The sequence below is a fragment of the Octopus bimaculoides genome, chromosome 5 (assembly GCF_046866305.1).
Source record: "Octopus bimaculoides isolate indiv1 chromosome 5, ASM4686630v1, whole genome shotgun sequence".
Taxonomy (NCBI): Eukaryota; Metazoa; Mollusca; class Cephalopoda; order Octopoda; family Octopodidae; genus Octopus; species Octopus bimaculoides.
Window position 1 is genome coordinate 343,446 of NC_142932.1, and position 19,446 is coordinate 362,891.

The window sequence follows — 19,446 nt, forward strand, 5'->3', positions numbered from 1 at the left end:
TCTATCTAATTTACTTACAGCCCTGAGTAATAGTTGGTTTATAAGCAATATCTTTAAAAACAGTTAAAAGTAGGTTACTGAGTCACTGCTGAAATTTCAGTATATATATCTAAACTTGCCTGGCTAGTCACTCTTTTTCTGTTCACGAAGATATTGTATCAGATTGAGTCAAAAATTTATTTGGGATTTTCACTGACGAATTTTTTTTTTTTCCGCAATTTGTATCTCCATGTTATATTATTAATTTCATACAACTTGTCTGGTTATTGTTGAATTGTTTATTCTTTATTTTCATATGTAACATCATCATCATCATCGTCGTTTAACATCCGCTTTCCATGCTAGCATGGGTTGGACGATTTGACTGAGGACTGGTGAACCAGGTGGTTACACAAGGCTCCAATCTGATTTGGCAGAGTTTCTACAGCTGGATGCCCTTCCTAACACCAACCACTCAGAGAGTGTAGTGGGTGCTTTTACGTGCCACCGGCACGAAGGCCAGTCAGGTGGTACTGGCAACGGCCACGCTCAAAATGGTGTCTTTTATGTGCCACCTGCATGGGAGCCAGTCCAGTCGCACTGGCAATGATCTCGCTCAAATGTCCTTACACGTGCCACTGGCACAAGTGTCATCACGATTTCGCTTGCCTCAAAAGGTCTTCGCAAGCCGAGTTTCTGTTTCCAATGAAGGAGACGACGTTGGCATGTGTGCCATCCGTCGAAATTAGTTCGATTTCACTTGCCTCAACAGGTCTTCGCAAGTGGAGTTTAGTGTCCAACGTAGGAAGGTACGCATTCTGGCAGAGGCCTTGGATTTAGGTCTCACTTGGCTTGCCGGGTCTTCTCACAGACAGCATATTTCCAAAGATCTCGGTCAGAATAAATAATAATTGTTTATCCTTTATCTTACAGCATTGCTAATGAGTAGTGAAAAGAATTGCAACTAGGTCAATTAGGGCCATTTTATACTATCTGTGGGAAAAAAGATTGAGTGCAAGAACAGCAAAAGAAGAAATTAATGATGTGGAAGGCTCAGGAACTGTTAATGCACATGAGACACAAAACTGGTTCAAACATTGCAAGGGAGATTACACCAACCTCAAAGAGAAACCAAGGTCAGGGAGACCTGTTGTGGAAGATGAGGCCTTGATGGAAATGGTTGAACAACAGCCAAGCACAAGCACTTGTACATTGTTGGCAGAAGTTGGTCCTTCACAAAGCACCATCATCACCACCTCCATAAGTTTGGCCTTGGGAAAAGATGCTATCGAGAAGCTCATCATGAACTGACCAATGACCAGGCTCAACAACATCTGAACATTTTTAAACAACTGCTAGCAAACCTTGAAATACCTGTCTTTAGCACTGAATTGTAACTGGGAATGAAAAATGGATCTGTTTTTGTAATCCTACTGAGAGAGATCAGTGGCTTCATTCCAGCCAGGCTTCAGAACCTATTATTAAATAAGGGCTTTTTGAACAGAGGGTCATGTTGTATGTTTGATGGAATTTCAAGGGGATGTTGCACTTTGAGCTTATTCCAGATGGCAGTGTCATACTGTGAATGCTAACCTTTACACTCAACAATTGCAGCAAGTGTATGATACTCTGAAAAGCTACCACCCAGCATTAATCAGTTGAAGACACACACTCCTACACCCTGCCAATGTGACCAAGTGCAAGCTTGTGGGGGTGGAAGTGCTGCCTCACCCTGCCTACAGTCCAGAACTTGTACCATCAAACTACCCCTTTTTCTAAACAGTGGATCATTACGTGCGTAGATGGAAGTTCAACAAAATGGATGAGGTTGAAAAAGGTGCAGAGTGTCCTTTGCCGCTAAACCAGCCAAAATGGTGTAAGCACGCAATTCAGCTTCTGGCACAATGGTGCCAACAGACAATAGAATATGATGGGATATATATTTTGATGAATGAATGCTTAATGTATGTAATTTGTTTGGACTATTGATTAAAGCTTGAAATACAAAAAAAACTTTTGATACAACTTGGTATATACATACAAGGGGTTTACATGTATATAGATGTACAATACTGGCTAGAAATCTATAGAACCATATTCTATAGTACAATATAACATTAGAATGATAATAATAAAGTTTTCTTATAGAAATTTTGAATGACTGATTTAATGGAATCTGGTGTTTGACTAATTACTTATTCTATTAATCTCTTGAAGGGTGGAAAGCAAATTCATCTATGGCTGAATTTGAACTCAGAATATAAAGACATATAACAAAATTCCACAAGACATTCTGACCTAATGTTCTAATCTTTCTACCATTCCGTCATGCTTGGAACAATAGTAATGGTTTCTTAGGGCTTTTATTTTATTCTATCTTTTTTATTTTTTTCTTACTGTCTAGTCAGGAAGAAGAGCTGTGTCCATAGCCTCTTTCAGAGATTCTGTGAGATTCTCTTCTTCTGCCTCCCTCTTCCTCTACCTGCCTCCTCCATACCTCTCATTCCCCCCTCTTCCCCTATCTGTTCTCTTCTTCTTATTACTCTATCCACATCTAGGAATTTTTTGCTTTAGTTTTTTATATGAGTATTACATTAAATTATGTACTTAAATAATACTTTATTTTGCTTTATGTTCTGGCTTAAGATCTCACTAAGGCTGATTGTGTCCTTTCGCCCTTCCAGAGTAGAAAGAATGAAATAAGTGCCAGTCAAGTAAAGCCTTGGGATCTTTTTTAAAACAGGGGCCACATTTTTCATTAATGTTTTACATAGTGTTTTTGGTACGGAAAGACTTTCAAACTTCGTATACTTATCTATTTTGTGTTATAGAACAGAAAAATATTTTTGTATTCGAATTTATTTCATGTAAAAAATTGTCTTATTTCGATAATTTCAACCAATCACTGACAAGTATTCAGTTGTTTATATTTACTCCTTTGGCTCATTAAGTGATGTAAAGCGTATTTAATCTCCATACCTTCGTTTTATTTGCTTTTTTCAGTTTAAATTTGCTTTAACCCTAACCCTAACCCTAAGGTTAGGGTTAGGGTTAGAGTTAGGGTTAGGGTTAGGGTTAATTGTTTCAGAATCGTTTGTTTATGTAGTCGGCACTTAATGTATATCGGCTGAATGGACGTCAGTGATTGGTTGAAATTACAGAAATACGACAACTTTAACATGGAATAATTTATGGATTTCTTTTTTTTTTTAAGAAGACTAAGAGAAAAAGATGTTTTATATGACACATTCTACCAGTGTTCCAAGTTTCAAAGTGTTTCGTTAATGAAAAATGTGGCCCCCGTTTTAAAAAAGATCCAAGCCTTGTATTTGATAAAATCAAGTATGTTACTGCCCACAAAAAAAAAAAAAAAAAAAAAAAATGTGGTCACGTGGCTATGTTTCTAGTCTGATCTCTTGATGACTCTAATTTTAATAATTCAAGAATTTATTTTGCATGATATTTTACAAACCCATTCATGCTACTAACCACTTTGAGTTATTTCTCTTAGTTAATTTTTCTTTAAATTATGCAAATGACCTAAGTCATAAATGTTTTCTATTCTGTTTTGTATTATTAGCTTGTTCCGAAAATAATGGCTGATTTCAGAAACATAATTTTATTCTGGAAAAATTAACAATAGAAATATTTTGATTAGTCAAAGTATGAGCCATGAATATCTATGCATCTCTGCCATCGATCAACAAGAATATTTATGCCTCATTGATAAAAACTTATTGGCGTTGATGCTAAGAAATCTTTGAAAGCTGATTCCACCTCTGGTTTGGACCTGAAGATTTTATCGCTTAAAAACGTGTTTAAATGCTTTAAAAAAATGGTAGTCAGTGAGTGAAAGATCAGGAGAATATGGAGGATATGATAAAGTCTCGTATCCTATGTCTGTGAGTTTCTGCAGTATCATTCTTGCAACATGTGGCTTTGCATTATCATAGAGCAGAATTGGGCCAAGCCAATTCACCAATGCAGTGAGCATGCATTTCAACGAGTTCATTGCAGTAAACCTCTGCTGTAATGCTCTGATTGGCTTCCAGAAAGCTGTAATGGACAGCACCAATTGCAGACCACCAGACAGTCACCATAATCTTTTGCTGATGCAACTTCGGCTTTGGGAAGTGTTTGGGGGATTCATCATGATCAAGCCATTTACCTGATTGTTTAAGGGTCATCATAAAGAATTCACTTTTCGTCACAAGTGACTATTCGGCCAAGAAAAGGATCATTGGTGTTTCACAGAAAGAGCATCAATCAAAACGCCGAACTTTTTGATTTTCACTGAGCTCATGCATTTTCCTCTTACCAATCTTCTGCAGATTGCATGAGACCGTTGCAATACTGACACCAAGTACTTGAGATATTTCTCTGACACTTTGACATGGGTTTCATTCAACAATTGCTTTCAATTGTTCATTGTCAAGACTGCATGACCGTCGGTGGTGGTGGAGGTGGTGGTGGTGGTGGAGGTGGTGCTGATGGCTATCAGGCAGCTGTTGTTGTTGTTGCTGTCATCATCACCATGAAGATGGTGGTGATAGTGGTGGTGATGGTGGTATTGGTGAGGGTGACGGTGGTGGTAGTGGTGGATGTTACTTTCTTGTGAACAGGTGAGAGGTCAGTGTAGCTAGTGACCGCAGTACCAGTGGCTTGTTGCATGGCCGGTTGTCTTGTAGCACGCATTTCCGAAAAACCACGAAACAGAAACCACAGAATAAAGAAAGCATAGAATAAAGGATGAATTGTAGCATCCTAGAAACTTATTATTTATACTGTTACTGCTGCTGCTGCTGCCCACCACTACTATTATCTCTTCCTCCACCACCACCACCACCACCACCACCACCACCACTGTCATCACCACTACTGCCACCACAACTATTACCACTACCACTACCATCATCTCCACCCCCACTGCCAATACAATTATTACCACCACCACCACCACCATAACAACAATAACCACTACTACTACTACTGCTGCTGCTGACGATGATGATGATGATGTTGATGATGATTTCATTTATTTGCCACAAGAGCAAATAATAATAATAATAATAATAGCAATAAGCTGTAAACTCATTATACACCAATTCATATTTATTGTCTCTGATTCTAGCCTCACACCTCTCCTCTTGTCATCTCATTCATGCTTCTGAAATTTTCTTGCCCCTCCTTATATCCTGTGCTCCGTCTGGCAATCGTTGTTTAATACTATTTCATTTGTGCTCATTTATTTAAAGAACAACAAAAACAGTAAAGGAAATATTTTCCAAATGTCCAGACACAAACACACACATATATATATACGTACACATAAATAGATAACTATTATTTCAGAGAGAGAGAGAGAGAGAGAGAGAGAGAGAGAGATACATACATACATATATTTTATATATACATTTATTTGCTGATCAACAGATAGTCTTCATAAATATACTGAACCAATATAACGGAATGAGTTCTTTTAAAAACAACTCTATAATACATCCCGGTGAGTTAACTTTTAATTTAAATGTGCTTGCTACTTTTATTATCATTAATATTATTACAATTATTATCATTAATATTAAGGCAGCGAACTGACAGAATCGTTAGCATGTCATGCCAAATGCTTAGCAGCATTTTGTCGGTCTTTATGTTCTGAGTCCAAATTCCTCTGTGGTTAACTTTGCTTTTTGTGCTTTTGGGGTGGATAAAATAAGTACCAGTTGAGTTCTGGAGTCAATGCAATTGATTTACTCCCTCCCTCAAATTACTATCCTCATGCCAAAATATGAAATCATTATTATTATTTGTAGTATTATTATTAAGGCAGTGAGCTGGCAAAATCGTTAGCATGCTGGGCGAAATGCTTAGAAACATTTCTTTTGTCTTTGTGTTCTGCATCCAAATTCTGCTGAGGTCGACTTTGCCTTTCATCCTTTCAGGTTTGATAAATTAAGTACCAGTGAAACACTGGGGTTGATGCAATTGACTCGTCCCTTCCCCCAAAATTCCAGTCCTTGTGCCTTATAGTGGAAAAGATTATTATTATTGAGTTGACAAAATCATTAACATACTGGACAGAATGCTTAGCAGCATTTCTTCTGGCTTTATGTTCTGAGTTCAAAGTCCACCAAGGTCGAATTTGCCTTTCATCCTTTCAGGGTCAATAAAATAAGTACCAGTCAAACACAAGATTCACAAGGATAGTATTCCATTAAGACCTATAGTGAGCTGTAGAGGTTCAGCATGTCATCTACTGAGCCGCTTCCTTGTGGATATAATCAGTCCATTAGCAGGAAAGTCAACATCGTATGTGAAGAATTCCCCCCACTTCGCAGAATTGACCAAGGATACCCCAATTGAATCCAACCAGATGGTGAGTCTATATGTGATAAGTCTGTTCACCAAAGTCCCAACTGGTGAAGCACTATCGGTGATTCAAGGAAAACTAGTGACAGACATCCATCAAAAAGAACGCACTAGTATACCAATAAGAAAATTGATGGAAATGTTGACCTTCTGTGTAGAAACTACCTACTTTAGAATGGACACTAATATATATCGACAAGAGGAGGGTTTAGCTATGGGTTCACCATTACCACCGGTAATAGTGAATATATACATGGAATACTTTGAGAATTTGGCTTTAGGATCAACACCACTAAAACCAACACTATGGCTGCGATATGTTGATGACACCTTTATACTCTGGCCCCACCAGGAAGATGTCCAAGTGCTGTTAGATCATGTGAATTCAATAAAGCCATCCATACAGTTCACAATGGAAAAGGAAACAGACAATCAGTTGGCATTCCTGGACGTATTAATAACACGCACCAAGTATGGATTCAGGACATCTGTATACCACAAGCTGACCTGTTAACGATCTGTTAAGCAACAACTATCTCAAAAGTATACTATCCACTCCAATTAGGAAGAAGAGAGGGGATGAGGCCAAAAAACTGTCCACAATCTGTCTACCCTATTTGAAAGGCCTCTCCGTAAAGATACAAAAGATATGTGGCTCATAAGACATCAGGGCAGTATTCAAGAGTAATACAACACTTCACAAATATCTTCTTCGAGTAAAACCACCAATAGAAGAGAATATGACCAAAGACTGCGTGTACTCTATCACATGCATCTGTGGTAGGTTATACAAAGGCGAAACATGCCGCCCCCTCAAAATAAGGGTAGATGAACATCGCAAAGCTGTGACTCGAGGAGATATTGATGAATTGGATATAGTTGATCATGTATGGGAAAATGGAGACCACCTCCCCCTGTGGGATGAAGGTAAAATAATAGACAGAAAACACCAGATTCCGAGCAGTCACCTGATTAATAATAATAATGAAAATAATAATAATAATAATAATAATAATAATAATAATAACATCGAAAAATACCTTAGGAATGAGAACCCAAGACACCTGAAGAAGGCTGGGGGGTATATCAGCCAAAACTTTGTGTTAACAACAAACAAGATGAGGACAAATATCTGTCGAATGTAAATAATGTAAATAATTCCTCATCTCTTAAATATAGAACTGCACATGACAGATATTGTGCAGCCAGCAGCAATGCCAAACACCAATTGGTGCCAATTTGTTGTAAAATCTCCAGCTGTAAACCTCATCTCGAAACTGGATCCCAAAGATTCTGGCCTTTTGAACAGATTCATCAACATATCCATTACTCTGTAAATATGTCACTGTTCTTGCTTTCCACATTCAATAAGGATATCGCCGTCGGCACGTATATGCTTTCTGTCTTGCACCAATCCTCTATTAGAGTCTCTTCATGTCACAGCTGTCGGAGGAGGACAAAGAGCTTCTTTCACAAACGATTGCAATATTTGTATACTTTATATGAGACACCATCACCTCCTGGGACACTCTTTGCTCTAGCTTTTCTCACGAAATCATTGACCTCTTTCTCCCTAATGTCCCCAATTTGAAATTTGATATCAGGTTCTAAGAGATTCTTTAACCCATTTAGAGGTGGCAGTGGCTGGTTACGGTGTGGATCACTGTAGGTTTCTTTGATAAGAGCATCCAGTTCTTCTTTTGTGCACGATAAAGTGCCACTCTTCAGTTCAGTGAACAGCTTCTTAGTAACTCCATACAGGTCCTTCAGAAACTGTCCCCGAGATCCTTTTATTTTCCTTTCGTCGTTCATATCGGCAGATATGTCATTGCACAAATCAACATTTTCTTTTTAAATTATCGTACAGCAGCACAAAGCCAGGTTTTTTGTCTTCCACGGCACATTTCCATCGCTTTCTTAGGCTAGTCTTTTTCTTCCTCAACTATTTCATTTTCTTGATCCTCCTGCTTGATCCATACTTTCCTTTCGCTTATCCGATACTATCTTTCACTCCAAATAATTCCTTTGTTGTATCGGATACTGAGCTTGTTAACTTGCTCAATTTCTCCACTGTAGATCTTGTCATTTTATAAAGAGCCTGACATACCTTGTTTTCAAACTCCTTATATTTCCCTTTCTCATTAGCAGTAGGCCACAGAACCCTCGGTTTCCTTCGAGTGAGACCTTTGCTGTAGCATTTATTGATCCACTGTGGTTTGAGTCTGGGGATGATTTGCCATGTGTTTTATGACCAGATGATCCACACTGCTCTGTCCTCTTTTTCCAAGCCTTTCCCTGATGATCTTCAAGTCTCTCTCGGTTACAAAGGTCCTACTTTGGTTTTTTGCTTTGTAATCTCTTGAGTTTAGAGAACCAGAAAATATACATTTTAAACATCTGGGGGAAAACTTCCAAAAATGATAAATTCCCACTCTGGGCACAATGTGCTGTGGTCAATGTAATAAACTAGTCCCCACCCCAAAATTTCAGGCCTTGTGCCTGTAGTAGAAAGGATTATTATTATTATTTTCATCATCATCATCATCATCAAAAAGTATTTGGCCTAGGATGGTGGATTTGTAGAATACTGTCTTGCAGTATTTTGTCTAACCCTGAGCTGAAAGTGTACCAAGATCAACTTTACCTTCCATCCCTTCAGAGTCAATAAGTATCAGTCAAGTACTTGAGTTAATGGTATCAACTAATTTCATCCACTCAAAATCGCTGGCCTTGATAATGATAATTATTATTCCTTCAAACTTTGCTTTTGTTACATTTATTCAAACCCCAAAGAATCCCTCTCAACACATGGCTATGATGGCTCCTCAACGACTCCTCATGATCAGAGATGCACATATCGTCAGCCAATAAGTGGCTAACAATATGTGATTAAGTGGTTAAGATGAAGTAACTGACGAGCAAATTTGTGGTATTGAGTAGAATAATTGCTATAACGATATTTCTACTTCAACAACTCAGCACTTAAGTTTCAAAACATTGATGTCCAGGTCATAAAAGCAAAGTTTGAAGGGAATGGTAGTCATTTCCTAGATAGTGATTTCTAGGTAGAAGTAAATAGGAAATAACTCTAAGTAACCAAAGACAAAAAAAAATTAGATTTTTGTTACAGTGTTATGTATTTTACACAGTTATGTTACAATTTTTTGTGCCAGTTTTGTCATATCTTTAGCCTTTGTACTGTTTCTATGCTAGTTTCTTACATTCTGATTTTAAATAGGCTACTATCTTCTATTTCACCATATAATTGACATGGTGATGATATCATCTCCTCATTTACAAGTCTTCTGAATGAATGTAGCTTTACAGCCTATTCTTAGGTCATCATAACAATGCCATCCACAGTCTTCAAAAGATCCATTTTCCTTAACCTATCCCAAGTCTGACTGTTTCTAAATATGAGTCATTTAAGAAAACTCCACATATTTTTTCCATTCAATTTCCAATTTCCTGCTTTTTATGGTATCTTCTTTCTCTTTTTTTAGTATTCATCATCATCATCATCATCATCGTTTAACGTCCGCTTTCCATGCTAGCATGGGTTGGACGATTTGACTGAGGACTGGTGAAACCGGATGGCAACACCAGGCTCCAGTCCGATTTGGCAGAGTTTCTACAGCTGGATGCCCTTCCTAACGCCAACCACTCAGAGAGTGTAGTGGGTGCTTTTACGTGTCACCCGCACGAAAATGGCCACGCTCGAAATGGTGTCTTTTATGTGCCACCCGCACAAGCCAGTCCAGGGGCACTGGCAACGATCTCGCTCGAAAATCCTACAGGAGCCAGTCAGGCGGTACTGGCAACGGCCACGCTCAAAATGGTGCATCTCATGTGCCACCCGCACAAGAACCAGTCCAGGGGCACTGGCAACGATCTTACTTGGCTTGCCGGGTCTTCTCACGCACAGCCCATTTCCAAAGGTCTCGGTCCGTAGTCATCGCCTCGGTGAGGCCCAATGTACGAAGGTCTTGCCTCACCACCTCAGCCCAGGTCTTCCTGGGCCTACCTCTTCCACGGGTTCCCTCAACTGTTAGGGTGTGGCACTTTTTCACGCAGCTATCCTCCTCCATTCTCACCACATGTCCATACCAGCGCAATCGTCTCTCTTGCACGCCACAACTGATGCTTCTAATGTTCAGCTTTTCTCTCAAGATACTTACACTCTGACGGGTATTCACATTGACATTACACATCCAACGGAGCATACTGGCTTCATTCCTTGCGAGCTTACGTATGTCCTCAGCAGTTACAGCCCATGTTTCACTGCCATGTAGCATGGTTGTTCGTACGCATGCGTCATACAGTCTGCCTTTTACTCTGAGTGAGAGTCCCTTTGTCGCCAGCAGGGGTAAGAGCTCTCTAAACTTTGCCCAGGCTATTCTTATTCTAGCAGCTACACTTTCAGCGCACCCACCCCCACTACTAACTTGGTCGCCCAGATAGCGGAAGCTATCGACTACCTCTAGTTTTTCACCCTGGAATGAGATAGAAGTTGTTTCCTGTTTGTTTGCAGTCTTTATTGCACCTGAACATCTGCCACAAACAAAAACTAACTTGCTAGTTAACCTGCCTTTGATGTTGCTGCACCTCTTATGTGTCCATAGCTTGCACCGGGTACATCTTATAGAGTTACTACCTACTCCTTTTCTACATACTGAGCAGGGCCATCTACCTGAAGGGGTTTGTGTTTTATCTACCTTCCTACTTATTAGGATTTTGGTTTTAGCTAGGTTGACTCTAAGGCCCTTCAATTCTAGACCTTGCTTCCACACCTGAAACTTCTCCTCTAGTTCTGATAGTGACTCCGCAATTAGGGCAAGGTCATCAGCATAGAGGAGCTCCCAGGGGCAACCTGTCTTGAACTCCTCTGTGATTGCCTGGAGGACTATGGTAAATAATAGGGGGCTGAGGACGGAACCTTGGTGGACCCCTACCTCTACCCGGAATTCATTGCTGTACTCATTTCCAACCCTCACCTTACTGGCAGCATCTCTGTACATGGCTCGCACAGCTCTCACTAACCATTCTTCTATCCCAAGTTTCCTCATTGACCACCAGATAAGGGATCGGGGGACCCTGTCAAAGGCTTTCTCCATGTCAACGAAAGCCAGGTACAGAGGTTTATCCTTAGCTAGGTATTTCTCCTGCAACTGTCTCACTAGAAATAAGGCATCAGTAGTGCTTTTACCTGGCACGAACCCAAACTGCATCTCATCTAAATTGATTCGCTCCCTAATTAGTTGGGCTATGACCCTCTCTGTAACTTTCATAACCTGATCTAGCAGCTTGATGCCTCTGTAATTATTTGTATCTAAAGCGTCCCCTTTACCTTTGTAGCAGTTGACTATGATGCTGCTACACCAGTCATAGGGTATGACTCCTTCGTGTATCACCTGGTTCGTAATACGGGTGACTAGGCTATAGCCAACACTGCCAGATATTTTGAGCATCTCTGCAGTGATTCCTGATGGGCCGGGGGCTTTCCCGGTCTTCATACTCTTAATTGCTTTATCTACCCTGGTACTATCAACTCGGATAGCTGGTCCCTCTATTGGGTCGACATAAGGCAGGCTCTCTTTCTCCCATTCATTCTCTTTATTAAGCAATCTATCGTAGTGGCATCTCCAGACCTCTTTCTTTGCATCCTCATTTAATGCAAGCGTACCATCATCCATGCGAACACATTTCTCTCCTACAACATCACTATTCTCTCTCCTACACTGTCTTGCAACACGAAATACCTCGAGTCTTTGGTCCTCACGGCGCAGAACATTGGCAAATCTTTCCTTATCTGCTTCCCCTCTGGCTAAATAAACCTGTCGCCTAGCCTCCCTTCTGGCACATTGGTACAATTCCCTGCTACCACCGTTCTTCCAGTCCTTCCAAGCCTGTTTCTTTTGTCTAATAGCCCTGTCTACCTCCTTGTTCCACCACCACGTTACTCTGGGTTGGGAGGGGACCTTACACCACCCACAAATCTGGTCGGTGGCTTTCAACAGGTTCTTTCTTTTTTCACTGCTCTCAGCATTTTATCTTTCTCCAAAAGTGTTGTGGTTGTTGTAATTGCTGTTGTAACTATTGTTGCTGTTGCAACTCCACGGAGGCTAGTAAATCTTCCATGTTAGCTAATTTTTCTTTTATTTTGTATCACAAGAAAATGTTAATGTCTGATGTAAGTTTTGAATAAACTCGTCACCACTCTTATAAGTGGATATTCTAGTCACCACATTTTTATTCTTCTATACGTTGGAAATACAGATTTCATGAAGCGGAGATATGAGGTTGTGCTGAAAATGAACTTTCCAGCACAACCTCATAGTCTGCTTGGTTCACATGACCTGATGTTGTAATATTGGCCATTCTCACCTGATCCAATGACAAGGTTAACAATTACTCACCATTTTCTCAAAGCTATCATCAATGTCAGGAGGCAACACACAATTTTAGTCAAAAGCTTTCTTCTTGACAATGTCAGTGACAGTAGTGAACTTGTTTAAACCTTTAGTATTCAGATAACTCTATAAATATACACACACACACACACACACACACACACACACACACATATGGTTGTGTGCAAAAGTGTGGTGTGTTTGTGTGCTAGCATTATTTGGAATAAGTTCGCTTTAGTATTTTTTCCATATTATTTGAGAAAATTCTTTAAATTCAATAAGTGAACTCAATCTATTTGATACTCAGTAACAGTTAGAAATGTGTATCAGACTAAATACTGGTATCAATATAATTCACTAAAGCCATCAAAAGCTATTCCCTGACAAAACCAAACTCCAGTGATTGAAACCAATAAAAGAAAGAATAAAAGAATGAATAATATTTTTTGAAAACCATTTAAGCTCAATCCCATAAAGTGAAAATGCCTTATATATCTAGGATTAAATATGACACGTTTTTGCAGTTAGTGTGATATTTATCTACAAAGGATGTAAGGAGTGACTTGTATTTCCTCAGAAATAACTATTTACATCATCGGTGTATGGTGTATTGACAACGCATGTTAAAATTTTTATGAAGTGACTTTTAGGAAAAGAGTATAAAATTGATAAATGCTTGTAAAATGCAAAGGCAGTGCAGAGAGAAACAAACACTTGAGATAAGCTTCTGACATATTGAATCTGGAGTGAATTATTTTATTCTGAGTCGGGAAAGTAATTCCTGGTATGGTGAGTGTAGAGTTAAGCTGCTGGTAAACTGAATTATTATTATTATTATCATTATGATGGCCGGGTTCCAACCCAGGCCACAGCAACAATGTCCACCCACCACAGGTCTTGGTTCCTCACTGCCTCAAGGTCTTTGGATACATTCCAGACCAGTTTCTGGTCTGGAATGAAACCACACATAAAAATTGTGTGTGTGTGTGTGTGAGAGAGAGAGTGTGTGTGTGAGAGAGAGAGAGAGAGAGAGAGAGAGAGAGAGAGAGAGAGAGAGAGAGAGAGAGAGAGAGAGAGAGAGAGAGAGAGAGAGAGAGAGAGTGTGTGTGTGTGTGTGTCCATATATGTACACACACTCGTTTGTGTATGCATGTGTGTCTAGTCAGAAAAGGAGAAACAATAGTTGTCAATATTTTCCTCTTCTTATGTCACCATGAAGTGTATTCCACAAGACTAATCTGGATGCTTCAAGTTCAGGGTGCTGCAGGCTGTGACCAGATAGCCACAGCCTGATCTTCTTGTTAACTTTGGGAAGGTCTCCTTAAAAGCATTCATTTGTCATATATTGCTGCCATTTCACATATCGGGTCATTCGTTCAAGCTGAGCCAAGGGACATACCCCTAACAAGCTGGGATGATCTATTAGTTCAGTTTGGAGATGTACAACTGGCATGCTGAATGTAGTGAACTTGAAGCAAACAGAGTGTGAAGACAAAGTTCTGGCAAGCTGAGACTTGAGAACTATTGGGAAGTTGAGTTTGTACATATATTCATGGCAAACTGAGTCTTATTTTCTATTTATGAATTTTAAGCTATTTCACTTTACTTTTATCACTTAAGGTAATTGAAAAAGACTTGAAAATCATAACATATTTACACCTTTGTTACTGATAGGGTGCCTTGTCTATAACCCTAAAGCAGGCTTGGACAACATTTTCCAAGATGAGAGGGGATTATCATCAGGTGGACAGCACTACTAAAAATTTCGAAGTAATTTTTCATTCGGCAAACTTTTCAGAAAGTCCTGTGGGCTATACTTTGCCCATGACTGTCCTAAAGAAATGCAAATTCATTTGATTAGAATGTAAAACATCAAATCAGATGGCAAACAGGCATGGCTTTGTCATTAAGATGTTCACTTTACAACCATATGGTTTTGGGTTTGATATTACTGAGCAGCATGTTTGTCAAGTGTCTTGGAGCTTGGACCATAACCTCAATTTGATCAATGCCTTGAGTGGAGTTTTGTAGGCTGAAACTGAGAGAAAGCTCACACACACGCACATCATCATTTAATGTTCGCTTTCCATGCTAGCATGGGTTGGACAATTTAACTGAGGACTGGTGAACCAGATGGCTACACCAGGCTCCAGTCTGATTTGGCAGAGTTTCTACAGCTGGATGCCCTTCCTAATGCCAACCACTCCGAGAGTGTAGTGGGTGCTTTTATGTGTCACCGGCACGAAGGCTGGTCAGGCGGGTACTGGCAACAGCCATGCTCGAAATGGTGTATTTTATGTGCCACCTGCACAGGAGCCAGACCAGCAGTACTGGCAACGAACTCACTCGAACGTCTTTTCACATGCCATTGGCACAAGTGCCAGGAAGGTGACATTGGTAACGATCACACTCAAATGGTGCTATTTACGTGCCACCGGCACGGAAGCCAGACAGCTGCTCTGGCAACGATCACGCTCGGACGGTGCTCATGTATGTATATATACATCTGAGTGTGTGTGTGTATGTGTGCGCATGTGTGCATATGTGTGAGTGTAATTGTGTGTGTATTATTCTTTCTTTCCTTCTCTTCTTTACAGTTCCCCCTCCTTGGTCATCTGTGGGAATGTACAAGCAATACTCCCTCATCCCCACCTCTCTAATATCCATTTCTGGTCTTTCTGTCATCATTATTCCCTTTCCAAATTTACATTTACTGCATGCAAATTCCGCTCCTACCTATTGTTTACACTGCAAGTTGGTTGATATTAGGAAGGGTATCCAGCTGTAGAAACCAAACCAAATAACACTTATGAGCATCTAGTTTTTGAGAGCTATAGCACCTAATGGGGGGGGGGCTCAGATAATGATGACCTATCCAACCCATGCCAACATAGAAAGTGAACATAAAAATTGTGTGAGAGAGAGAGAAAGAGAGAGAGAGAAAGAGAGAGAGAGAAAGAGAGAGAGAGAAAGAGAGAGAGAGAAAGAGAGAGTGTGTGTGTGTGTGTGTGTGCGTCCATATATGTACATACACTCGTTTGTGTATGCATGTGTGTCTAGTCAGAAAAGGAGAAACAATAGGAAATGTTTCATGTTCAAGAATTCCCCATTGCAGAAATTTTTTTCAGGAATGCAATACTTTTGTAATGAGTAAAATGCCTCTAATATTATTGTGAACTTGGAGTAAGGTTTTCAATTCAAATTTTACCATGATTTACCATGATTAACTTGATTTATTACCTTTTAAGTGACTAATAGAGTCTGCGAAAGGCTGGTAAAGGTAGAACATTAACTTTCTTCAAAATATGAGCAAGAATATATTGTACAAAAGTAAAGCAAGAAAAAAAGGGGGGGGGAGAGAAAGAAACAACAAACAACAATGCAGCACTAAGTGCTTCAATTGGTTGTACACCATAAGATTCGATGGAGCCTACTGAAGCAAGCCAGCATGCTCACGGCATTACCACAGGCAATGGCGAGGCTAAGGTGTTGGAAAAGCCAAGCACCCTCAGTGAGGCAAGCTGCTAATGATGACAAGAACCTCGCTGTTAGTGGCCCAGACCCTCCAAACACCTTAAACGCCACAGCCTGGAAGAGATAGTTCATTGCCAGGTCCTGATATTTCAGTGTTTTGTTCCATTTGGCTATGGAAGCAGTGATCCTCCCATTTACTGCAGCATCCAGGATGTAGGAGGGAGTGGCCACCCTTTGTACTATGATAAAAACTGCTTGTTTTAAAGTGATCTAAATTGAAATCTTCTATTAAAATTTCATCTTAATTTATGTTCCAAACTGCAACTCAATGACTGCAAAGTTATTTTAGATTCTTCTTTGCTTTCCAAATTAATTGAAACAAAAACAGTGTATTTCAACAGGAATATAGCAAAAGGGTTAAGATAACATCTTAACACATACTGTTTTTCAGGGTAACAACCCTGGCATATAGATTACTGTTTACCTAGAAGCAATTGGTTCTGTGCTACCCATCATGTACCAATGGAACGTAGATGTATTCTTCTCTATCTGTTAACTTCTTAACTTTTTTACTGCAGAAATCAAATATATCCACTCAAAATTAATTGTGGAAAGCAGTTCTCTTAACTATGGAAAACAGTTTTATATACCCATCTATCTTTCGTTGAGGAATGTCATGCAGAATGTCATGCATGAAACTATTTTCTCTTCAGATTTGTCAAATTTATTGAGGCAATGTCATTTGTAGAAAATACCAAATCTATTTTTCTTTAGATATTTAACAGCATTACTGGAATAACTATGAAATTTAAAATTTCACAGTGAAAGAGTTAAATAATATGGATCTTTCTGATTTGGCAGGCGCCACTTGTTTTCTTAAGGAAACACTTTCACACTTGGGACACTGGTAGAATGTGTCATATAAAACATCTTTTACTCTTAGTGTTATTGAGAAAATTTCAATAATATTAATTAATTTTTTTTTACCCATTAAGGATTGCTTGTTTTGTGTAGTGGCTGTGAATAGCCAGTTGATTGTACACCAATATATAACAGGTACATATTTTCTAAACACATAGAAAGAAGGAAGTCAAGTTGTATCCCAATTGAGTTTAAGAAGATATCATAAAATATCTAATCCTAATAGATGGTGGCACTGAAGGAACATCTTTTTATCACAAGAGAGATTTTTCTCCACAGTAACTGCAGTGTATTTGTCTTTTAGCAGTTGAGATATATGACAAACATACTTCAACTAGCCTAAATTCTGCTTATACCCAAGCACTGCTTTGTGCTAACAATTTGTTGTTGACCTCAATTGGGTGATCTGTTGGTGCACAAGGTGTTGACTGAATTATATAATGAGTTATCTCATTAATAATGTGTTTTTTTAGACTTCTTTTATTTTTCAAAATTAAGATAAACAAAGTTCTTTTTTAATCTAAAATATACTCTCCTTCATTTTCTACAATGCTCTTCCATCTATCTGGCCTTGTCTACAGAATTCATATTTTTTCCCTCCAAATGATTTTGAAGACTGTGGAATGAATGATAATCAGATGGGGAAATGTCTGGTGAATATGGTGGATGAGGCATCATTTCCCATTCGAACTGCTCCAGCCTTTAGAATGTCATCCTCACTGTATGTCACCAAGCATTAGACTCCGAAAGTTTGTGAGGAACCCATTGACCCAATTTGCTGACTTTTCCAATGGTGTGCAGGTATCACTGAATGGTTGAATGACCAAATCCAAGCTTCTCTGTTAGTTCCTCAACAGTTACAATGGGATTTTGTTCCACCAACATCCTTGTTGAGCTTTACAGATCTTCCAGGACAAGGCTTATCTTCTAGGCTGTAGTTTCTGGCTCAGAATTTCTGGAATACTGTTGACACTGGCTTGCGCTTATTGTCCGATCCCCATATACTGTTTTATATTTAAGAGATAAGGAATTGTGTACATTATTTACATTTGACAGATATTTGTCCTCATCTTGTTTGTTGTTAACACAACATTTTGGCTGATATACTCTCCAAGTATCTTGGGGAAATTTTAAACCTGGGTTCTCATTCCTAAGGTATTCTTTGATGTTATTATTATTATTATTATTCAGGTCACTGCTTGGAATCGAACTTGGAATCTTGGGGTTAGTAGCCTGCGCTCTTAACCACTACGCCATAGTGGGCAATTATGGAGTGAATTTTAGGGCTTATAAATCTAATATTCTCCTATCCTGCCTTAATACCAGTTCCCATATGCTGTTCATATCTGCACTCGGTCTGCTTAGGAGGTTATTGTGTCCTAGCATATCTGCTGCTTCTTTTAGTTTTTGTATTTTCCAGTGGTGCTCTCTGTCTATTATTTTAAATCCATCCCACAGGGGGAGGTGGCCTCCATTTTCCCATACATGATCAGCTATACCTGATTTATCAATATCTCACTGTGTCATAGCTCTGTGATGTTTCTCTACCCTTATTTTGAGGGGGCGACATGTTTCACCTTTGTATAGCCTACCACAGCTGCATGGGATAGAGTACACACAGTCTTTGGTCATATTCTCTTCTATTGGTGGTTTTACTTGAAGGAGATATTTGCGAAGTGTTGTATTACTCTTGAATACTGTCCTGATGTCATATGGGCTGCATATCTTTTGTATCTTTACGGAGATACCCAACATGAAGAAATGATCAAGCTCAATAATAATCTATTGAGTAACAACTACCCCAAAAGCATACTCTCCACTCCAATTATGAAGAAATGTGAGGATGAAACCAATAAACTGTCCACAGTCTGTCTACCCTATGTGAAAGGCCTCCATAATTGCCCATAGGCATATGGCATAAATAATCTCCCTATACTGCATTAATTTTCCTCATACTTTCAATGCATTGTTGCCGTTATTGAACTCATAAAACAAAATATGCCAAATATGCTTCTTTGTCACTTCCATTATAGCATTGAAAAAATAACTTAAAATCAAACTTCAAAACTTGCACTAAAAATAATGACAAGCTAAAATTACTACCTGCTTTTATAGCAAGTTGATGCAAGTAGTTTATCCCGTCCCCATCCAACTTTTAGTTCATGCAATTGAAAAAAATCACATTATTTATGGGATGACCCAATATAAAACTACAACTTTATAAAGTTCATTCAGAGTTGCCTCTCTTAGGTATATCTCATTGACAAGAGTCAAAAAACTCGAAGCATTGATG

The 19,446-nt window shown here is 39.1% G+C and overlaps 1 protein-coding gene across 1 annotated transcript in view; it reads left to right on the top strand.

Moving 5' to 3' along the window:
- Nucleotides 1-5,114: 5,114 nt before the first annotated feature.
- Nucleotides 5,115-19,446, top strand: part of LOC106871247 (uncharacterized) — a 54,886-nt gene continuing 40,554 nt past the window's right edge. Inside the window, exon 1 of the mRNA XM_014917600.3 lies at nucleotides 5,115-5,485. Coding sequence (XP_014773086.2) covers nucleotides 5,449-5,485 — 37 coding nt within the window. The 5' untranslated portion in view covers nucleotides 5,115-5,448. The remainder of the gene's footprint in view (nucleotides 5,486-19,446) is intronic.